We start from the raw sequence: 20,104 nt of genomic DNA on the forward strand, positions 1-20,104 counted from the left end.
GGGCCTAAACAAGTGATGCAGTAAGAATGGAAGTTTCGGGTGTGGGATCTGCTTTCCACAGGCGAGACAATTGTTAACTTTTTTGGACATCGGTTAGTGCAAGAAAAAAGGTTCCTCAACAGGGTACATAGCTTTAGACATTTTCAGCTGAAATTCAATTTCTGGAAGCGACCGACCGGCACTCATGCAAACTGCTTCTGTTACGGGCTCCACAGCAAGAAAGACTGATGTAATGATGCTGACTGCCTTGCTTTATAGCACTGACGACCTGACATCAGACTACAGGTGATGGCAGCAGATGCAAAAAAAACAGACTCTGGTATTCGGGCTGGCCGAGGGCTACCACAGCAGGGATAACCCACAGGTAATGGTTGCAACAGTGAAACAGGAAGAATATCTGTTTTATATGAATGGAGAGTCTGCTCCGCAGCAGTGGTATCCCCTGCGAGATGCACCTACATCTCCAAGCCATTCTGTTGATGCTGCATAACAGGTTTAGATCCTCTAATTAATCAGTTTAATTAATGACTGAGCCCTACATGGCTTGCATCCTAGGTTACTAGGAATTTACTACTCCACAGGTCTACAACCCCCCCTACCCCTTCAGTTCAGCTGCTGCTGGTTCCTAGGCAAAGGCAGGAAGCTTCAAGCACAAGTGCTTTTACTTACCAGGCTTTTGTGTCCCACAAAACTCTGCACTTCACCAGTTTCAGAACTGCACCCTGCTATTAAACAAATCCTAGAGCATCTACTTCAAATGGAATTTTGTACAGTTTTACGTATTTTATACCACTGTGTTTTGGATTCATTGTAACTTTAAAAAATGATGACAGACTCCTGTTTTTATACATGTTTATCTTATTTTAGAACTAAAAGTGCTTAGGCATGCAAATGATCAAGTATTATTTACTGGCCAAACACACACACATCATATAAACATAAAATTACTATGCAGATACACTGGGCACTTGGTCACTTGTAGCCTGCAGACGTCTTCGAGCTTCTGCTCTCTCTCCCCCTGCAGTGCAAGCACTTAAAACTCATTACATCCAAGTAACGCCTCCAGGTGCATCTGCACACGTACACACCGATGTCTCGCTCTCTCTGCCATCAGAAATGATTTAAGGGAAATGGCTTCCTGCATTTCCCCAGAAACATATGGTGTGGATAGAGCTGGAATGCTCCTGCACTTTGCATTACTTAATCTCTCTTCAAGTCAAACGCAGTTTCAGAAATGTGCCGTTAACTCCTCTGATGCTATAAGAATGAAACTGATTAGCATAAAGTGGACAATTAGTCCATTCAGAATGTGAATAAGTCTATAATTAGCCATCACGTTGTTCAAGAATTACTGTTTTTTATGTCAAAAGATTAAGAAAAACAAAGCACAACAAATTAATTTCATATTGTACATCTTTATCATCCTGCACACCTTCTGGGGGTTATTTCATGGTACATGTGATACAGAAAAATTACAAAACAACCAACCCACCTCCCTTACTAATAAATATAGGAGTAGCATTTGCCCCTATCAAGGTGAAGGGTCAGAATAAGTTCAGGAACATCAGCCAGGACTTCACAAATGCTATTACAGCTAAGAAGAATCAGGTCCATCTGTTTGAGTTTCAAACATAAAATGAATTGTATCATAAAAGCACCAAATTGATTAAAATAAAAATCGTCTGAATGTGCTGTAACAGCAATGCTTGAAGCTGTAACATGGGAACGTGGTGTTACTTTATTCTTCTGTTTGGACTGCTGGTAGTGGGGCACTTACAGTCACTGTTTTGTGTCAGGTAGCAGTACATAAGCTATGCTTCACATCCGAACAATCATTAATGAGAACATCCCAACTACCAGAAGGGAAACATTAAAGCAAAAAAAAAAAAAAATGAAGGGCTGGTTTCCAGAAAAACCTGAAACCATAAAACTGCCAGGTAGAGTAAGCTGATCACTGCTTCTGAAAAAATTTTGCTACGAAACAGGAATTCATTGCCTCTGACAGTACACTGCAGATGCTTGCATTCACATATATTTCTATGAATCATTGTTGATGACCTGAAGCACAGCAGACAAACAGCATTACAAACACTCAAGTGCACATTTTTGTAACTATAATGCTTTTCTCAAGGAGAAAATGTTTACTGTGTTAATGGCCTTTGGACACATTGATTAGTCTCACCCTATGTCAAGGATCAGCATTACACATCTTGTGCACCTCTCAATCTAACACACACAACCAACGTGCTGCCTGAATGCTATGGTACCTTAACAAATTCTCTGGAACACCAGGAACCACCACCTGCTACATGGATGTCAATTCTCACACATGACATGCAGAAACCTATTAGAAGAAAAGGCAGGGGGACAGTTACCCCCACATCCTTATCCTTCTTAGTCCATTCAAATTAAGTTCTTCGTTTCAACCTCTGCACGTCAGTTTGCACACTGCAGCTGCAATTTAATGTTTACAACACTCAAGGCAAAATTCAAGACATTTAATTGTAGGAGCCAGAAACAACAAACACTTGTGTTAAAACTGTGGCACTAGAAGTCTGACAGATACTTAATGGGGTGAGGCTGCTGCCTGCAAAAGTTGATTACAAAATCATGACGACTATGCACACCAGAAGCTGCGACACTCCCCAGTTGCTTGTACATTCCAAATGCTTCCCTAAGAAAACTTCTCCCTTCACTTCTTCTACTACTGGTACACCATGATGCAGGAAAAAATGAAGGCATCCATCTTGCAGCTTGCCTACTGGGTTTTGTTTTTATGTAGAGAGGGAGGCATACGTTTGGCTGCTACTGTAATTCATATTGGGAAAGCCCACACTATCATTGACTAATAACTTAATTACTTCCTTGTACCCACAGTACCATACAGCTAGAAAAGCCCTTTATGTTTCTGAGCTGGGAAGTAGGTTTAAGGGTAGGAAGCTTATAAAAATGAAACCTTCTTCCTCTGTATGTGCATCCCCGCAACCTTCATACCACAGGGCTTTCCACCACAGCAGGCAGACCAAGCCCTGAACGACTTGATATCCATAGGATTGCCTGGTTCACACAGGGTAACGGGTCAGTAAGTACTTCAGTCTGCATCTCCCTTCCCAACCCGGAAGCAGTGTGTGGTAGCCACTATATGGTTTGGTTTAGGGGCGTTTTGTGACAGGGACATTTCCAGTGCTGAAGTTTTGTTCCCCTACCCAGCATCCCCTTCCTTAACAATGAAGTACAGGAAAATGTCCTTAGACATGTCACCAGTCCAACAAACAGAGTCTATCTTCCCCGATTGAAGCGTCAGTCTTCCTCAGAGTCAGAGTTCACAGACATCAAGGGATCAGCATGTAGAGAATAGTCTTTCTCTGAATCATCAAAATCCTGAGTCAAGTCCTCACCCTCCATTTCCACTTGCTCCAGTGCTTCCAGCTTCACACCCTGCATTGAGGAGCCTCCCGTTTCTGGAAATCCAGGGAGACCCACCCCAAGTCCAGACCGGAAGAACATCCTTGTGTCCAAGTGAGGAACAGTAGAACGGCGGAGTCCTGTAATGGGTAACATGGAGGCCATGCCACTGTGGTCCAATCCTGATGACTGCAGATTTGGTGGACAAGGATGACAGCTGCTTATATTTATGCTACCTAGTGCTAAACTGCTTGATACATCTGATAACACCTTTATGGGATCATTTTGACGCTTCTGTCCTTGTTTCTTGCATGCTTCTGTCCCAATTGGTCCCAATAAAATATGATTATACATGGAGTCAGGAAGCAAACCCTAAATTAAAATAAAAATATCAGATTACTTCTACCTTCTAAACCAACATGTGGAAACAAATCAAGCAGGCAGATGCCTGACTTCAGGTTTAACTCAGTATTTAAACACAACATATTCAAAACAAGTGCTACTGGTTAACAAAAAATAGTAAAGCACAAAAGCAAGGAATACATGTTCAGGTTAGTAACACTTGAAAGAATCTAGCAATGCTTTCAAAAGACAAAGAGCACAATTTCAGTTTGACAATCCTTTTGCACAGGAGGCACTGGCCGTTAAAGTAGATACTCAGATTATGTACATGTCTGCTGCTGTTACCACTTGTTCTTGGGTACTGGTGGGCCACTCAAATCCTATTCTGGACAAAAGTCCAATGAGCCAGTCTCTCAACCAATTATGAAATGTGACTCCCTAAAGTACTTGAAATGATAGAAGTCAGATGAAAACTGAATGTACATTTCAGAAGAGGTAAATTCTGATGCAGAGAACAAAGTGAACTGTGATAACTATTAACAAAAACTATAGACATTTAATTAAAAAATACTGAGACAGCAATATAGAGGATTACAACAGTGTCCAATCACAATCAGCCTTGTTATATGTTTGAGACATGGATGCCATGAACTTCAGCTGGAGAAGAAAGCACATTGATATGAGAGTTGACTCTTGCCAGCTACATAAAGAAGATGTAACGAATGAGTTATGATCGGAAAGATAATCATAATTCTTAGAATGAAGTTTTAGCTGCCCAGATATACCACGAGCTACAGAACAAAACAGTGTAAAAGTGTTTGATAGTTTTAAAAGCTGTGGAAAGTACAGTTGTGTAAAATCTTACTTGACAGTACATCTCCTCCTCTTCACTGCTGGAGTATTCCTGACTGAAGGGACCTTCTGCCAAGGATATCCCAACATCTAGCCAGTATACTAAAGCCTTTGGATTTTACAGGCACCACACAGATGCAAATCCTCAGAACTTAACTGACCCAGGAGGAACAAAATACCCCCAAGGACAATGTAGAATACAGACATCCAGAAGAAAAAAAGTTCAGAAGAGAAAGGAAACGATGGCCCCTCAGCTAGGAAAGTAAAAACATACAGGGAGAAGTGCCAGAATAAGAGAGGGGAAGGAGGGAGGGACAGACTACTGCAACGGAGAAGGACAAGAGAGGGGAAGGAGGGAGGGACAGACTACCGCAACAGAGAAGGACAAGAGAGGGGAGGGAGGGACAGACTACCGCAACAGAGAAGGACAAGAGAGGGGAAGGAGGGAGGGACAGACTACTGCAACAGAGAAGGACAAGAGAGGGGAAGGAGGGAGGGACAGACTACTGCAACAGAGAAGGACAAGAGAGGGGAAGGAGGGAGGGACAGACTACTGCAACAGAGAAGGACAAGAGAGGGGAAGGAGGGAGGGACAGACTACTGCAACAGAGAAGGACAAGAGAGGGGAAGGAGGGAGGGACAGACTACCGCAACAGAGAAGGACAAGAGAGGGGAAGGAGGGAGGGACAGACTACCGCAACAGAGAAGGACAAGACAGGGGAAGGAGGGACAGACTACCGCAACAGAGAAGGACAAGAGAGGGGAAGGAGGGAGGGACAGACTACCGCAACAGAGAAGGACAAGAGAGGGGAGGGAGGGACAGACTACCGCAACAGAGAAGGACAAGAGAGGGGAAGGAGGGAGGGACAGACTACCGCAACAGAGAAGGACAAGAGAGGGGAAGGAGGGAGGGACAGACTACCGCAACGGAGGAGGACAAGAGAGGGAAGGAGGGAGGGACAGACTACTGCAACAGAGAAGGACAAGAGGGGGGCAGGAGGGAGGGACAGATGATTGCAACAGAGAAGGACAAGAGGGGGGAAGGAGGGAGGGACAGACTACTGCAACAGAGAAGGACAAGAGGGGGAAGGAGGGAGGGACAGACTACTGCAACAGAGAAGGACAAGAGGGGGGAAGGAGGGAGGGACAGATGATTGCAACAGAGAAGGACAAGACAGGGAAAGGAGGGAGGGACAGACTACTGCAACAGAGAAGGACAAGAGGGGGAAGGAGGGAGGGACAGGCTACTGCAACAGAGAAGGACAAGACAGGGGAAGGAGGGAGGGACAGGCTACTGCAACAGAGAGGGACAAGACAGGGGAAGGAGGGAGGGACAGACTACTGCAACAGAGAGGGACAAGAGAGGGGAAGGAGGGAGGGACAGACTACTGCAACAGAGAAGGACAAGACAGGGGAAGGAGGGAGGGACAGACTACTGCAACAGAGAAGGACAAGAGAGGGGAAGGAGGGAGGACAGACTACTGCAACAGAGAAGGACAAGAGAGGGAAGGAGGGAGGACAGACTACTGCAACAGAGAAGGACAAGAGAGGGGAAGGAGGGAGGGACAGACTACTGCAACAGAGAAGGACAAGAGAGGGGAAGGAGGGAGGGACAGACTACTGCAACAGAGAAGGACAAGAGAGGGGAAGGAGGGAGGGACAGACTACTGCAACAGAGAAGGACAAGAGAGGGGAAGGAGGGAGGGACAGACTACTGCAACAGAGAAGGACAAGAGAGGGGAAGGAGGGAGGGAGGGACAGACTACTGCAACAGGGAAGGACAAGAGAGGGGAAGGAGGGAGGGACAGACTACTGCAACAGAGAAGGACAAGAGAGGGAAGGAGGGAGGCACAGACGACCGCAACAGAGAAGGACAAGAGAGGGGAAGGAGGGAGGGACAGACTACTGCAACAGAGAAGGACAAGAGAGGGGAAGGAGGGAGGGACAGACTACTGCAACAGAGAAGGACAAGAGGGGGAAGGAGGGAGGGACAGACTACTGCAACAGAGAAGGACAAGAGAGGGAAGGAGGAGGGACAGACTACTGCAACAGAGAAGGACAAGAGAGGGGAAGGAGGGAGGGACAGACTACCGCAACAGAGAAGGACAAGAGAGGGGAAGGAGGGAGGGACAGACTACCGCAACAGAGAAGGACAAGAGAGGGGAAGGAGGGAGGGACAGACTACCGCAACGGAGGAGGACAAGAGAGGGAAGGAGGGAGGGACAGACTACCGCAACGGAGAAGGACAAGACAGGGGAAGGAGGGAGGGACAGACTACCGCAACAGAGAAGGACAAGAGAGGGGAAGGAGGGGGGGACAGACTACAGCAACAGAGAAGGACAAGAAAGGGAAAGGAGGGAGGGACAGACTACAGCAACAGAGAAGGACAAGAGAGGGAAGGAGGGAGGACAGACTACTGCAACAGAGAAGGACAAGAGAGGGGAAGGAGGGAGGGACAGACTACTGCAACAGAGAGAAGGACAAGAGAGGGAAGGGAGGGACAGACTACCGCAACAGAGAAGGACAAGAGAGGGGAAGGAGGGAGGGACAGACTACCGCAACAGAGAAGGACAAGAGAGGGGAAGGAGGGAGGGACAGACTACTGCAACAGAGAAGGACAAGAGAGGGGAAGGAGGGACAGACTACTGCAACAGAGAAGGACAAGAGAGGGAAGGAGGGAGGGACAGACTACTGCAACAGAGAAGGACAAGAGAGGGAAGGAGGGAGGGACAGACTACTGCAACAGAGAAGGACAAGAGAGGGAAGGAGGGAGGGACAGACTACTGCAACAGAGAAGGACAAGAGAGGGGAAGGAGGGAGGGACAGACTACTGCAACAGAGAAGGACAAGAGAGGGGAAGGAGGGAGGGACAGACTACCGCAACAGAGAAGGACAAGAGAGGGGAAGGAGGGAGGGACAGACTACCGCAACAGAGAAGGACAAGAGGGGGAAGGAGGGAGGGACAGACTACTGCAACAGAGAAGGACAAGACAGGGGAAGGAGGGAGGGACAGACTACTGCAACAGAGAAGGACAAGACAGGGGAAGGAGGGAGGGACAGACTACTGCAACAGAGAAGGACAAGACAGGGGAAGGAGGGAGGGACAGACTACTGCAACAGAGAAGGACAAGACAGGGGAAGGAGGGAGGGACAGACTACTGCAACAGAGAAGGACAAGACAGGGGAAGGAGGGAGGGACAGACTACTGCAACAGAGAAGGACAAGACAGGGAAGGAGGAGGGACAGACTACTGCAACAGAGAAGGACAAGAGAAGGGAAGGAGGGAGGGACAGACTACTGCAACAGAGAAGGACAAGACAGGGGAAGGAGGGAGGGACAGACTACTGCAACAGAGAAGGACAAGAGAGGGGAAGGAGGGAGGGACAGACTACTGCAACAGAGAAGGACAAGACAGGGGAAGGAGGGAGGGACAGACTACTGCAACAGAGAAGGACAAGACAGGGGAAGGAGGGAGGGACAGACTACTGCAACAGAGAAGGACAAGAGAGGGGAAGGAGGGAGGGAGAGACTACTGCAACAGAGAACAGAGAAGGACAAGACAGGGGAAGGAGGGAGGGACAGACTACTGCAACAGAGAAGGACAAGAGAGGGGAAGGAGGGAGGGACAGACTACTGCAACAGAGAAGGACAAGACAGGGGAAGGAGGGAGGGACAGACTACTGCAACAGAGAAGGACAAGAGGGGGAAGGAGGGAGGGACAGACTACTGCAACAGAGAAGGACAAGAGAGGGGAAGGAGGGAGGGACAGACTACTGCAACAGAGAAGGACAAGAGGGGGGAAGGAGGGAGGGACAGACTACTGCAACAGAGAAGGACAAGAGGGGGGAAGGAGGGAGGGACAGATGATTGCAACAGAGAAGGACATCTATTTTAATCAACTGTACGATGTCCTTCCATATCACTGCTGCAGCATTCTTCACTGAAGGGAAGAGTACAAGAGGCACAAGGAACACCAAGGAGGAAGGCACTTAAGAGCCCCCTACAAACCATTCCAGAATAGCTCTGGCCTGGCCCTGGAAACAGCTGCCAATTTACAATGCATAGTAAAAGTATGAACACAGGACCAAGTAGCAGCTTAAATGATGGAACTGGTGCAGAAACCCCTGAAAAGGGCACCAGAAGAGGCCACCACCCTACTAGAAAGTGCCTTTACAGACAAAGAAAGACATTTGCAATGAAAGGAAAAACAAAAGGAAATAGCCTTAGAGATCCAGGAGGAGGATGTTTGCTTGGAAAAAGGAAAACCCAAAGTCATGGGATAAAACGAAACAAAAAGTAGCTCAAATATGTGAATACCTTTTGTTTTATCCAAATAAAATTTATTTATTTTATTTTACATTTGTTAACCGGGGGTGTCTGACTGAGCCGAAAAGGCCCTTTTTCAGCAGAGGCCCGGGGAGAAAACCTCCACAAAGAAAAATTACAGATACATTTAGTTAGGCATGATCAGTATACACAAAAATTACAAAAGACATGTTTTTACAGTGGTATGCGGCACATCAACAGTTACAGTGGAGAGAACAAACAAAAAAATATTAATTTAAAAATAAAGGTAATTAATAGATTTGTGGTGTACAGCTGAAATTTGGAACATAGGTAGAATACATACATAGTACACAGGTACAGTACATACATTGCAGATTAACCAGTGTTTGTGAGTAAGACTGAAAACTATTATCAAGTACTCTAGATTTAGTATGTATACCTTATCCACTTTCACTAGCCTGGGGAGCAATCATGGCACTGCAAACTTTGTTTGAGATGTTGCCTGATGAGGTCTTTAAAGGAGGCTTTGGATGATGTGTTTTGAATGCTATTAGGGAGATAGTTCCATTTTTTAGCCACTGAACTACTACATAGTGCATCTCCAAAGCTATTGTAGCTGTTGGTGACTTCTAGAAGTAGTTTGCTTGATGATCTAAGAGGCCTTTTGGCTGAGTGATGTTGTACTAGGTTTTTGAGGGAAGGACACTTATTGGGGAGGTAATAAAATGACAGAGGCAGAGCTGATTGTAAGTTAGGAGGGTGGGCAGTTCAAGCCAGTGTAGCTGTCTCAAAGCAGTACAGTGATGAGTTCTATATGAGCAATTTGCAGCAAAGTGGGCAATTCTGTTATAGCAGGCTTCCATTTTGCTTAGTTCACTTTTGTTGAGATTAGTCAGAATGGGAGATGCATAGAGTAGGGTGGATAGAAGTTGGGAGTGAGCAATGGCTGATCCTGTGTTGTTGGTAAGAAATGGTTTGATACGGTAGAGTGATCCCAGTTTGGCATGTACTTTTTTAATAGTTAAGTTGAGATGACGATCAGATTTTAGGTGGGAGTCTATTGTTGTTCCCAATAGCTTAGCCTGTGGCACTGGAGCAACTGGAGTAGCATTTGTGGAGTAGATAGTGAATTGACTGTTATCAGTGTTTTTGTTAGAACTGGTTACAATCATAAGCTGAGTTTTCTTTGGATTGAGGATAAGTTGGGCTTTGGTAAGGTAGTTTTCAACGTCAGAGAATGCTAGTTGAGTTGTTTGCAGGAGGGTGGGAATGTTTTGTGCAGCACAGATTAAGGTAGTGTCATCTGCATAATGAATGATAGATGCATGTTGTGTGGAGGTATGGAGGTCATTTGTGAAGACTGTGAATAGTAGTGGTCCTAAGATAAAAATATGTGGGACTCCTATAGTTATGGGCAGCTGAGGAGAGAGAGAATTTTCCCATTTCACAGCTTGGTACCTGTCAGTTAAGTAGCTTTGGAACCAGGTAAGAGTGGAATTTGATAGGTGATATTGGTTTAGTTTGTTTAGTAGGATTTGGTGTCAGACTGTGTCAAATGCTTTGGACATATCCAAAAAAAGAGTTGACACCTGTAGGCCTTCATTTTTGAGACGGTTTACTGTGTCTAGGAAGCAGAGGAGGGCTGTAGTGGTACTATGCGCAGGTCTGAAACCATGCTGAGTAGGTGACAGGATGTTGCTGTCTAGGAGATAGTTTAGCATCTGGGTATGGATGCATTTTTCTAGGATTTTGGCCAGGGGAGAGAGTAAAGCAATGGGTCTTGTAGTTATTAAGTTCAGTGGAGGTCCCGCCTTTATGTATGGGTGTAACATAGGATATTTTCCAGAGTTTGGGCACATAGTTTTCAAAAAATGATCTGTTTATGAGAGTGGAAACTGGGATAGCAATAGTATCTGCTGTGAGTTTTAAGAAATAGCTGGGAAGTAGGTCGGCTGCTGTGAATGAGGTTTTCAGTTTGGAGAGCATGCTTTTGATTGAAGTGGTGGAAACTGTTTTGAGGGTAAAGCTTGTATTAGTGTTATTTGTGTTGGGGGGGATAGTGAGAAAGGAGGTATGTTGATCCAAGGTGTGGAGAATTTTCTCACTAGCAGACTGCAGAGAAGGAAAAAGAAGAATGCTGAAAAACTGATTAAGGGACAACTCGTTAACCAGCACTGGCATAAACGGAGGATTAGTATGAAAAGACAACCTGCCTGAGAAAAATTTAAGGAAGGGACAACTCATTCACCACCATTGGCATAAACGGAGGATTAGTATGAAAAGACAACCTGTCTCTGAGAAAAATTAAAGGAAGGGGCAACTCGATAACCACAACTGGCATAAACGGAGGATTAGTTTGCGGAGACAGCCTGTCTCTTGTGAAAAATTGAAGGAAGGGACAACTCATTCCCCACGACTGGCAAGAACGGAGGATTGGTATGAAGAGACAACCTGCCTGAGAAAAATTTAAGGAAGGGACAACTCATTCACCACCACTGGCATAAACGGAGGATTATATGAAGAGACAACCTGTCTCTACGAAAAATTAAAGGAAGGGACATGTCATTCACCACCACTGGCATAAACGGAGGATTAGTATGAAGAGACAACATGTCTGTGAAAAATTAAAGGAAAGGACAACTCATTTACAACCACTGGCATAAATGGAGGTTTAGTATGAAGAGGCAACCTGTCTCTGTGAAAAATTAAAGGAACAGACAACTCATTCACCACCACTGGCACAAAAGGAGGATTAGTATGAAGAGACACCCTGTCTCTGTAAAAAATTAAAAGAAGGGACAACTCATTCACCACCACTGGCATAAACGGAGGATTATATGAAGAGACAACCTGTCTCTACGAAAAATTAAAGGAAGAGAGAACTCATTCTCAACCAGTGGCATAAAAGAATTAGTATGAAGAGATAACCTGTCTGTGAAAAATTAAAGGAAAGGACAACTCATTCACTACCACTGCATAAAAGGATTAGTATGAGGAGACAACCTGTCTCTGTGAAAAATTAAAGGAAGCGACAACTCGTTAACCACCACTGGCATAAACGGAGGATTAGTATGAAAAGACACCCTGTCTCTGCGAAAAATTAAAGGAACAGACAACTCATTCACCACCACTGGCATAAAAGGAGGATTAGTATGAAGAGACAACCTGCCTGAGAAAAATTTAAGGAAGCGACAACTCATTCACCACCACTGGCATAAAAGGAGGATTAGTATGAAAAGACAACCTGTGTGTGAAAAATTAAAGGAAAGGACAACTCATTCACTACCACTGCATAAAAGGATTAGTATGAGGAGACAACCTGTCTCTGTGAAAAATTAAAGGAAGCGACAACTCGTTAACCACCACTGGCATAAACGGAGGATTAGTATGAAAAGACACCCTGTCTCTGCGAAAAATTAAAGAAACAGACAACTCATTCACCACCACTGGCATAAAAGGAGGATTAGTATGAAGAGACAAGCTGTCTCTGTGAAAAATTAAAGGAAGGGACATGTCATTCACCACCACTGGCATAAACAGAGGATTAGTATGAAGAGACAACCTGTCTCTGTGAAAAATTAAAGGAAGGGACATGTCATTCACCACCACTGGCATAAACAGAGGATTAGTATGAAGAGACAACCTGTCTCTGTGAAAAATTAAAGGAAGAGAAATGGCCGTAAGAGCCTCAAGTTCAGACACACTCTTGGCCAAAGTGCCAACAGCAGAACAGTCTTCCAAGTACACATTTGCAAGGAAGCCATACTAGCAGGTTCAAAAGGAAACGGGGACAATTTTTATGAGAACAAGATGGAGGTCCCAAGGAGGAGGAATAGACCTTCTTGGGGGAATGATATGAAGGATGCCTTTCAGAAACTACTTGACCTCAAACAGAGAGGCCAAATGAGGGTTCAAGGACAGACAAGCAGAGACACGAGGACAGGTGAGCTTTAACTAAAGAATATGCCAAGTCAGCATGAAGCAGATCACACAAATAAGAGAGAGAACCAGAGTAACCCCTACTGAGAAGGGATCACGATGGTGAAATAGGCAGCAATCAGAAAATGTTTTCCATTTAGACATATTTGATTTTCTGGTAGTGGGTTCATTGGCCTTCTGCAGATCCCAAAGCATGTCCTCAGAAAAGAGATGCCTAAAAGGGATTAAAACCCTATCATCCACGAAAGGGATGACTGCAATTAGGGATACAGACAGTAGGCAAGAAGAGGTTGGAATTTATTGGAGAAAACTGGCAAAAAGAAATAATTAGACAGGGAAAGGTAACAGAATGGGAAGAGGCCAATAATTTATTCGGACTGCAGGCTAGATTGCCTTCCCTGTTTACTTATTTCACATTGTTGACAGGGAAGGTCCCACTGGACAGAGCCCATTTGCAGTGGAGGCTCGGGGAGAAAAGCTCCACAAAAAGTGGCAGTACATACAACATTAGTAACAATAAATACAGCATGACTATATACAACATAAGTTACAGTAGATACACCAAGTGTAACAGTATATACAACATTAGTAACAGTAACTCTCCAGGACTGATATCAGAGTATAGGCAAAGAGAAAGAAAGTGCGGGCCCTAAATGAAACACCAGCAGTGGTAGAGTTTTTAGCTGAATCTAGAACAGAAACTGCTGTTAAAAAAGGAATAATTAGTACAGCATATAAAACATTGCATGACAACTATAAGAATCAATCAGAGCAGGTTAGAAAGTACTGGGAGGAGAGACTGGATAAGCAATTCACAAAGAAACAATGGAGAGATACATGTATGTCTCCCAAATATGGAAAAAAGTCTACAAGATTTAGGATTTTTGCCTGGAAATGTTTACACAGATATTTTTATACCCCATGTACACTCCAAAGAATTTTTCCTCAGGTAGACAGCAAATGTTGGAGGTGTGATGGGGAAGAAAGAGGTAACTGGGAACATATTTTCTGGGAGTATAATGAGTTGGCAGACTTTAAAATTTCCCTACAGACTACTCTATCAGAAATACTGGGTGAGAAAATTTGTATGGCTAAGGAAATTATTTTTTAAGCTAGGATACAGAATCAGAATTGCCTACACATAGTATGGCCTTGCTGAGTCTAATTATGATGTCTGCCAAAAAAGCAATTGCTAGGACATGGAAATCAAAGTCTAAATCAGCTGTATTAGAAATAGTGAGTATAGTAACAGAGATAAACCCACTGAAAATGGCACCTTTAGAAAAGGGTGGGAGCAAATCACATAGGAAAATGGGAAACTGTCAGAACAACACATGCAGGCAATGAACGAGATTTACAAGAAGGCAGGATTTGAATCAGCCATGTAATATTTGACTGACAGTGACTGGATACGTTATAAGTGATGTATAAAGTTTGTAACTAAACTTATGTCAATAGGGTTTCTTATTTTCATTTATGTAACTTGTACTGTATGATTGCCTATGTCATAAGTTATAATTCAGTTAAAAAAATCTATCCCCCACAGCATCATTTGAAGAGTGGACATGTGAGGATGGATAAGGGATCCCTTGTCTTGCGTGAGAAGCTCCATCTGGTGAGGTAACTTGTGGTGATTATCCTTGCCCAAATGAAAAAGATGGGGAAAACCAGTGTTGTCTCGGCCAAAAGGGAGTCATTAGCAAAATGTTGGGAAGAGTCCTGCTTGATGTTGTGCAGAACTCTTGGCAGCAGAGTAAGGGAAGGAAAGGCGTACAGAAACATTCCCTTGCAAGGAAAAGACAGGGCATCAACTTTCCAACCCAGACGCCTTGGAACTCTCAAACACAATACAAGAAGTGGTATCAACTTTCCAACCCAGACGCCTTGGAACTCTCAAACACAATACAAGAAGTGGTATCAACTTTCCAACCCACACGCCTTGGAACTCTCAAACAGAATATAAGAGGAGGTCTGTTCAGAGGGGAGCCAAAAAGATCTACCTGAGGAATACCTCACCAATGAACTATATCCACAAACATGTCTGTGAAGCATCCATTCATGAGCTTGTATTCTGGAGCTGTTCAGAGAGGCTGCCACTAAACTGGGCTCTGATGGAATGTAAACTGCCTGGAGAGTCACCTGATAACCAGATCCCTGGTCTGAAGACCCAGCCTGCAAAGGAAACAAGACCTCATATCCAGTCCCCCCCATACTTGTTGATATACCCATCATGGTGGTATTGTCTATAAAGATTTTCAGGGTGCAAAAGGAAATGAAAAGCCTGTAGAGCTTGAAGCAGAGCCTTCATCTCTTTTAATGCTGATATGATTTGACCTCTGAAGAGACCAGAGACGCTGAACTTTCGGAGGGCCACAAGAAGCACCCCACCTCAGGTATGAAGCGTCCATGAACAGTTCTTCAGAAAGAATTGGAGGTTGAAAGGGCAGTCCCAGATTGAGAGAAATTTGCTGAATCCACCAATGAAGCTCAAGTTTGAGAAAAGGAAGCAAAGGAACAGGGAACTCCAAGGGGTGGCAATGTTGAGGCCACACCAATTCGAAGTACCACCAAAGTTTCCTCATATGGAGCCTGGCAAGTGTAAGCATGGGAATGGTAGAGGCCATAAACTCCAGAATCCTGAGAAATTCCTTGGCTGTGAGACAGCACAGTGGAAGAGACTAGATGAAGGGTGTCAGAGACAAAAACTTGGGAGCAGGAAGAGAGACTAATACAGGAAGGTCTGAATTTTGTAGCCTCGAAAATATGATCCTGGGAGAGTGGTGGTAACTTCTTGAGATTGACATTGAACCCTGGATTTTGTAAAAGAGAAGCAGTAAAATGAAGATCTTGTAGGAGAAACAACCTGAGTAAGCAGGTCATCCGGATAAGGGAACATCTGTACCCTCATCACTCAGAAAAGGGAACATCTGCACCCTCATCACCAGGGAAAGGGAACATCTGCACCCTCATCACCCAGGAAAGGGAACATCTGCACCCTCATCACCCGGATAAGGGAACATCTGTACCCTCATCATCCGTATAAGGGACCATCTGTACCCTCATCATCCGGATAAGGGACCATCTGTACCCTCATCATCCGGATAAGGGGACATCTGTACCCTCAAAGCCTGCAAAAGGCAAGGACATGAGTGAGGCATTTGGTGAATGGCCTTTCTGCTTCCAAAAGGGTTAAGGGCAAAGCAGAGAAATGAAAATGAGAGGAAAAAACAGAAGTGTACACATTTCCTGAATAGACAGTGAATTGGGATGTGAAGATAGGCATCCTTGAGGTCTAGAGAGACCAAGAAGGCCCGTGGGGAGAAGAAGGAACAAAATCTGAAGAGATAACATCCTGAAAGAAGGGACCTTATGAAAAATATTCAGGAGATAGAGGTTCACAATTGTCTCCAAGTCCCCTCCTTCCAAGGATCCAAAAACATCTTGGAATAAAAACCGCTTCCTACTTGGGTGGGTAGAACAGGCTGAATGACGCCCTGATCCAAAAGGGAGTGCAAAACACCTGGGAAAAGAGACAACTGCTCTGGAGGAGGCTGAGGAAAGCCTGAAAACGGAGGAAGCAATTTACATATAATGAAATACCCTTGACAAATAAATAGCACCCAAGAGTCTGAGGTGATCTGTTGCCAATTTGGGACAGACAAAGGGACTTGGCAAAGGGTACGGGGAAGCAAAATGCCAAGAAGAAACAGGCTTGTTCTGAAAGGAAGTCTTCTGAGAAGATGGGGTCTGAGTGGACTTAGCAGAAGGAATACACCTGGACCTCTTTTTACCTTTGGGAGGTGGATGAGTCTGCCTACAAAGACAGACTTAGAATGGCAATTCCTCTGAATTTTCTGGATAGAGGAGGATAAAATATACTTGAGTTCCTGCATGGCCTTACTTTTTTAAGTCCCTCCAGGATAAGGGTAAGTTTGTATGCTTGTAAACGTAGAAAAGCCCAAACATTTGGCTGGCCAGATGCTTTATTCCTTTACCATCACAAAACTTTTGAACTTGCTCCCCCCAACACTTAGATCCACCCGCTCAGTAACCCTCTTCAAGACATCTCTGAAACAACACCTCTCCTCATCTTGGCTGTGCACATGTGCTATCACCATATAACCTAACTTCAACCATCACAACTATTCTCACCCCCACTCTACTACTCTGGCATCCTCCTTTCACATCCAGCTGTCTTTTTACTCATGGCGCCTCTCCATCCTGTCTACTTCCCTCTTCTACTAACCCTCATTGTTCTACCATTGATCCCACCTGTCTACTTCCTTCTCTTCCTAACCGTTATAGACCTACCATTGAACCAGGTGAGACATTCAGGGACTCTCGCAGCCTACCTTAATATCATACCACCACTTATATCTGCAACAACGACTTTGCTGATTCCTGCAGCAGGACTCATATAGCCTATTGCTCAGCTATTACACCTCCTAAACGTGTGAAAACTTTAAGTACCTAATCTCTTAATTCCTATATCTGCTTTGCACCCACTGCATGAAGTGTCCTATATACATTTTGCTAGCTGAAAACTACACAAATGGAAAGTTCTCATGTATATACTATGTATTGCTTGTATAATTTCTTTGATTTGAGAACGATTACTTGTGTATTGTTTTATTCACTAATTGTATAAGCTGCCAATATATACTAAATGTCTTTATTAATGTCAATTCTGTATTGTATGTGAAATGTCTTATATGTGGAGCTTTTCTGCCTGGGACTCCACTGAAAATGGGCACTTCTGGCCCAGCTGGACCATCCTGGTAAAGAAATGTAAATAAATAAATAAACTAAATAAATAAAGGCAAGCAGCAGCTGTCCCAAAAACATTATTACCCAAAAGATTGGCATTAAATATCACCACACAAGGCCTGAAGACAAAGCCAAGAAGAAACAAAAGCAGCAGCCCTGGAACAAGCATAGCAGTATAATAACTGCATTTCATGTAACGATGAGAGATCCGGGAAGTGACCCAAGCAGGGAAAGAGCTGAAGCTTTCCCAGCTGAATCAGGCAGATCAGACTCATAACTGCATTTCATGTAATGATGAGAGATCTGGGAAGTGACCCAAGCAGGGAAAGAGCTGAAGCTTTCCCAGCTGAATCAGGCAGATCAGACTCAACCTTAGCTACCTGAGAAAGGAGAGCCAAGATGCACCTGGCCAGGTAGGTCTGGTAATTAACAGACTGAAATGACAAGTAGGCAGCAGTACATACTTTTTCCCCAGCCTTTCAATAGCTCTACTATCCTTATTAAAAGGAAAGCACTTAGAAGAAGCCTTATCAATTGAGACAAACCACATAAGGGTCAGCAGGACATTTAAACAAGAACTTGGGAGTCCTTAGGCACCTTATAGAACCTGTCAAGTTTTTTAGGTTCATAGGTAGGTACTAGGCTATTGGCCCTAGGGCCTAGATAAGACTAGCCAAACTGTACCCTGGCTTTTGTCACCCAAAAAAATTATTTTCCTGTGCCCCTGTCAAGCAGAGCCACAGAAGTGATCCTCGGGTTGAATTTCCTATCTCCCATCTAATCATCAAGATTTTTCTTGACGAGTGCTAATGAGGAGCTTTGTTTGATATAGATATGTAGTTTGTTCCAGAGTATGGGAAGTCTATGGGACAGGAATCTATCCCTCCAGAATGTTCTGTTTATTGTGGTGAAAATGTTTAGGTCCCTAGAGCGTGTAGCTCGAAGGGATTGGGATTTCTTTAAGTAGAGCATGTCCAACAGCTCTGGGTTTGACATAGCTTTGTATGTTAGGCAGAGATCGCCTCTGAGTAGGTGATATGCAACAGAGTAAAGCTGGAGTTTTTTGAGGCGGTCTGCGTAGGGCATCTGTTTGAGGCCGGTAATCCTCTTTGTGAGGTATTTCTGCGGCCTTTCCAGTTGTTGTAGATGTCTTGTGAGGTACATACCAAAAGGAACATTGTACTCTATAATGGGTCTAATGAGTGATGAGTAGAGGGGAACAATGACCTCTTTTTTCCTGGATGAGAAACCTTTTGTGATGAGGTGTGCCATGTAGAAGGATTTCCTGACTACTGTGGCAATGTGATTATCAAAGGAGAGACTACTTGTTCAACTGTGTCCCAAGGTCTCATCACACTTGCGGTGTTAAGTAGACTACCACCTATGGGGTAGTTCATGGCAACAAAGTTTTTACCAAAAGGGATGACAATGCACTTTTTGGCATTAAGCTTGAGGCCATGGCTTTGACACCAGGCATCTGTCTCTCAGTGAGGCCCTTTTGTAGGATGTCCACATCATTAGGAGTTTTGTTTATGGCTCCTAGTTTGCAGTCATCTGCGAACTTTGTTAGCCAAAGACCTTCTGTGTTAGCCTGTACTTCAGAGAAGTAGATACCAAACAGGAGAGGACCTAGGACTGAACCCTGTGATACTCCACTTGTCACTGGTCTGAAGTTGGATTTAGATTCTGCTACTTTCACAGTGTGGATTCTGTCAGTGAGCCAGTTGGCAACCCATCATGTGACATAGGGATTCATACCTAGTTTAGTGAGTTTATCTATAATTCCAGAGTGGGGGATGGTGTTGAAAGCCTTGGCGAGATCTAGACAGGCTGTGTGGACCAACTTACCCTCATCTATGGCTTTGGTGACTGCTTCAAAGAAGTCTATCAGGTTTAGGAGACATGATCTGCCTTTTACAAACCCGAACTGGGTAGGGTCCAGAGTTTCGAGATTACCAATGTCATTGTTTACAAGTTCCACGATGATACGTTCCATAGCCTTGCAGACCAGGCTCATCAGGCTAATGGGGTGGTAGTTCCCGGGGTCCGTGGTGGCTCCCCCTTTGTGGAGTGGGATAACCGTTGTGCGCCATTCAGTGGGCACAAAGCCTGAGGTGAGGCTATGATTGAACATGGTACTTAGGTGGGGTGCCAGTTCGTTCTGTAGTTCATGTAGAACGCAGCCTTGGATGTTGTCAGGTCCCATGGATGCTGTGTTCTTGGCTTTGGAGAGTGTTTTTTTTTTTTATCTGTGCAGCTGTGATTACAGGAACTTTGCATTAATCCAGTATACAGATGAGCCCTTTAGGGGGTGAGAGAGGGGTAAAGTTAGCATTGAACCTATCTGCCAGGATGTTGGCAATATCAGTTGGTTCTGTATATTTAGTGCCATTGTGCTGTAACTCAGAGCAAATCTGAGTGTTGCCATTGAGATTCTTGACATAGCTATAGAATGCTTTGTGGATGTCTTTACAATCAGTGGCGATTTTGTTTTCGTAACTAGCTTTGGAGG

At 44.4% G+C, this 20,104-nt stretch overlaps 1 protein-coding gene across 1 annotated transcript in view; it reads right to left on the bottom strand.

Moving 5' to 3' along the window:
• Positions 1-1,395: 1,395 nt before the first annotated feature.
• Positions 1,396-20,104, bottom strand: part of CHD8 (chromodomain helicase DNA binding protein 8) — a gene marked incomplete in the record, with an annotated part of 4,119,653 nt that continues 4,100,944 nt past the window's right edge. Inside the window, 1 exon segment of the mRNA XM_044057960.1 lies at positions 1,396-3,777. Within this exon segment, the coding sequence (XP_043913895.1) occupies positions 3,301-3,777 (477 nt within the window).

The sequence above is a fragment of the Protopterus annectens genome, chromosome 16.part0, assembly GCF_019279795.1.
Source record: "Protopterus annectens isolate FY-2018-M chromosome 16.part0, PAN1.0, whole genome shotgun sequence".
NCBI lineage: Eukaryota > Metazoa > Chordata > Ceratodontiformes > Protopteridae > Protopterus > Protopterus annectens.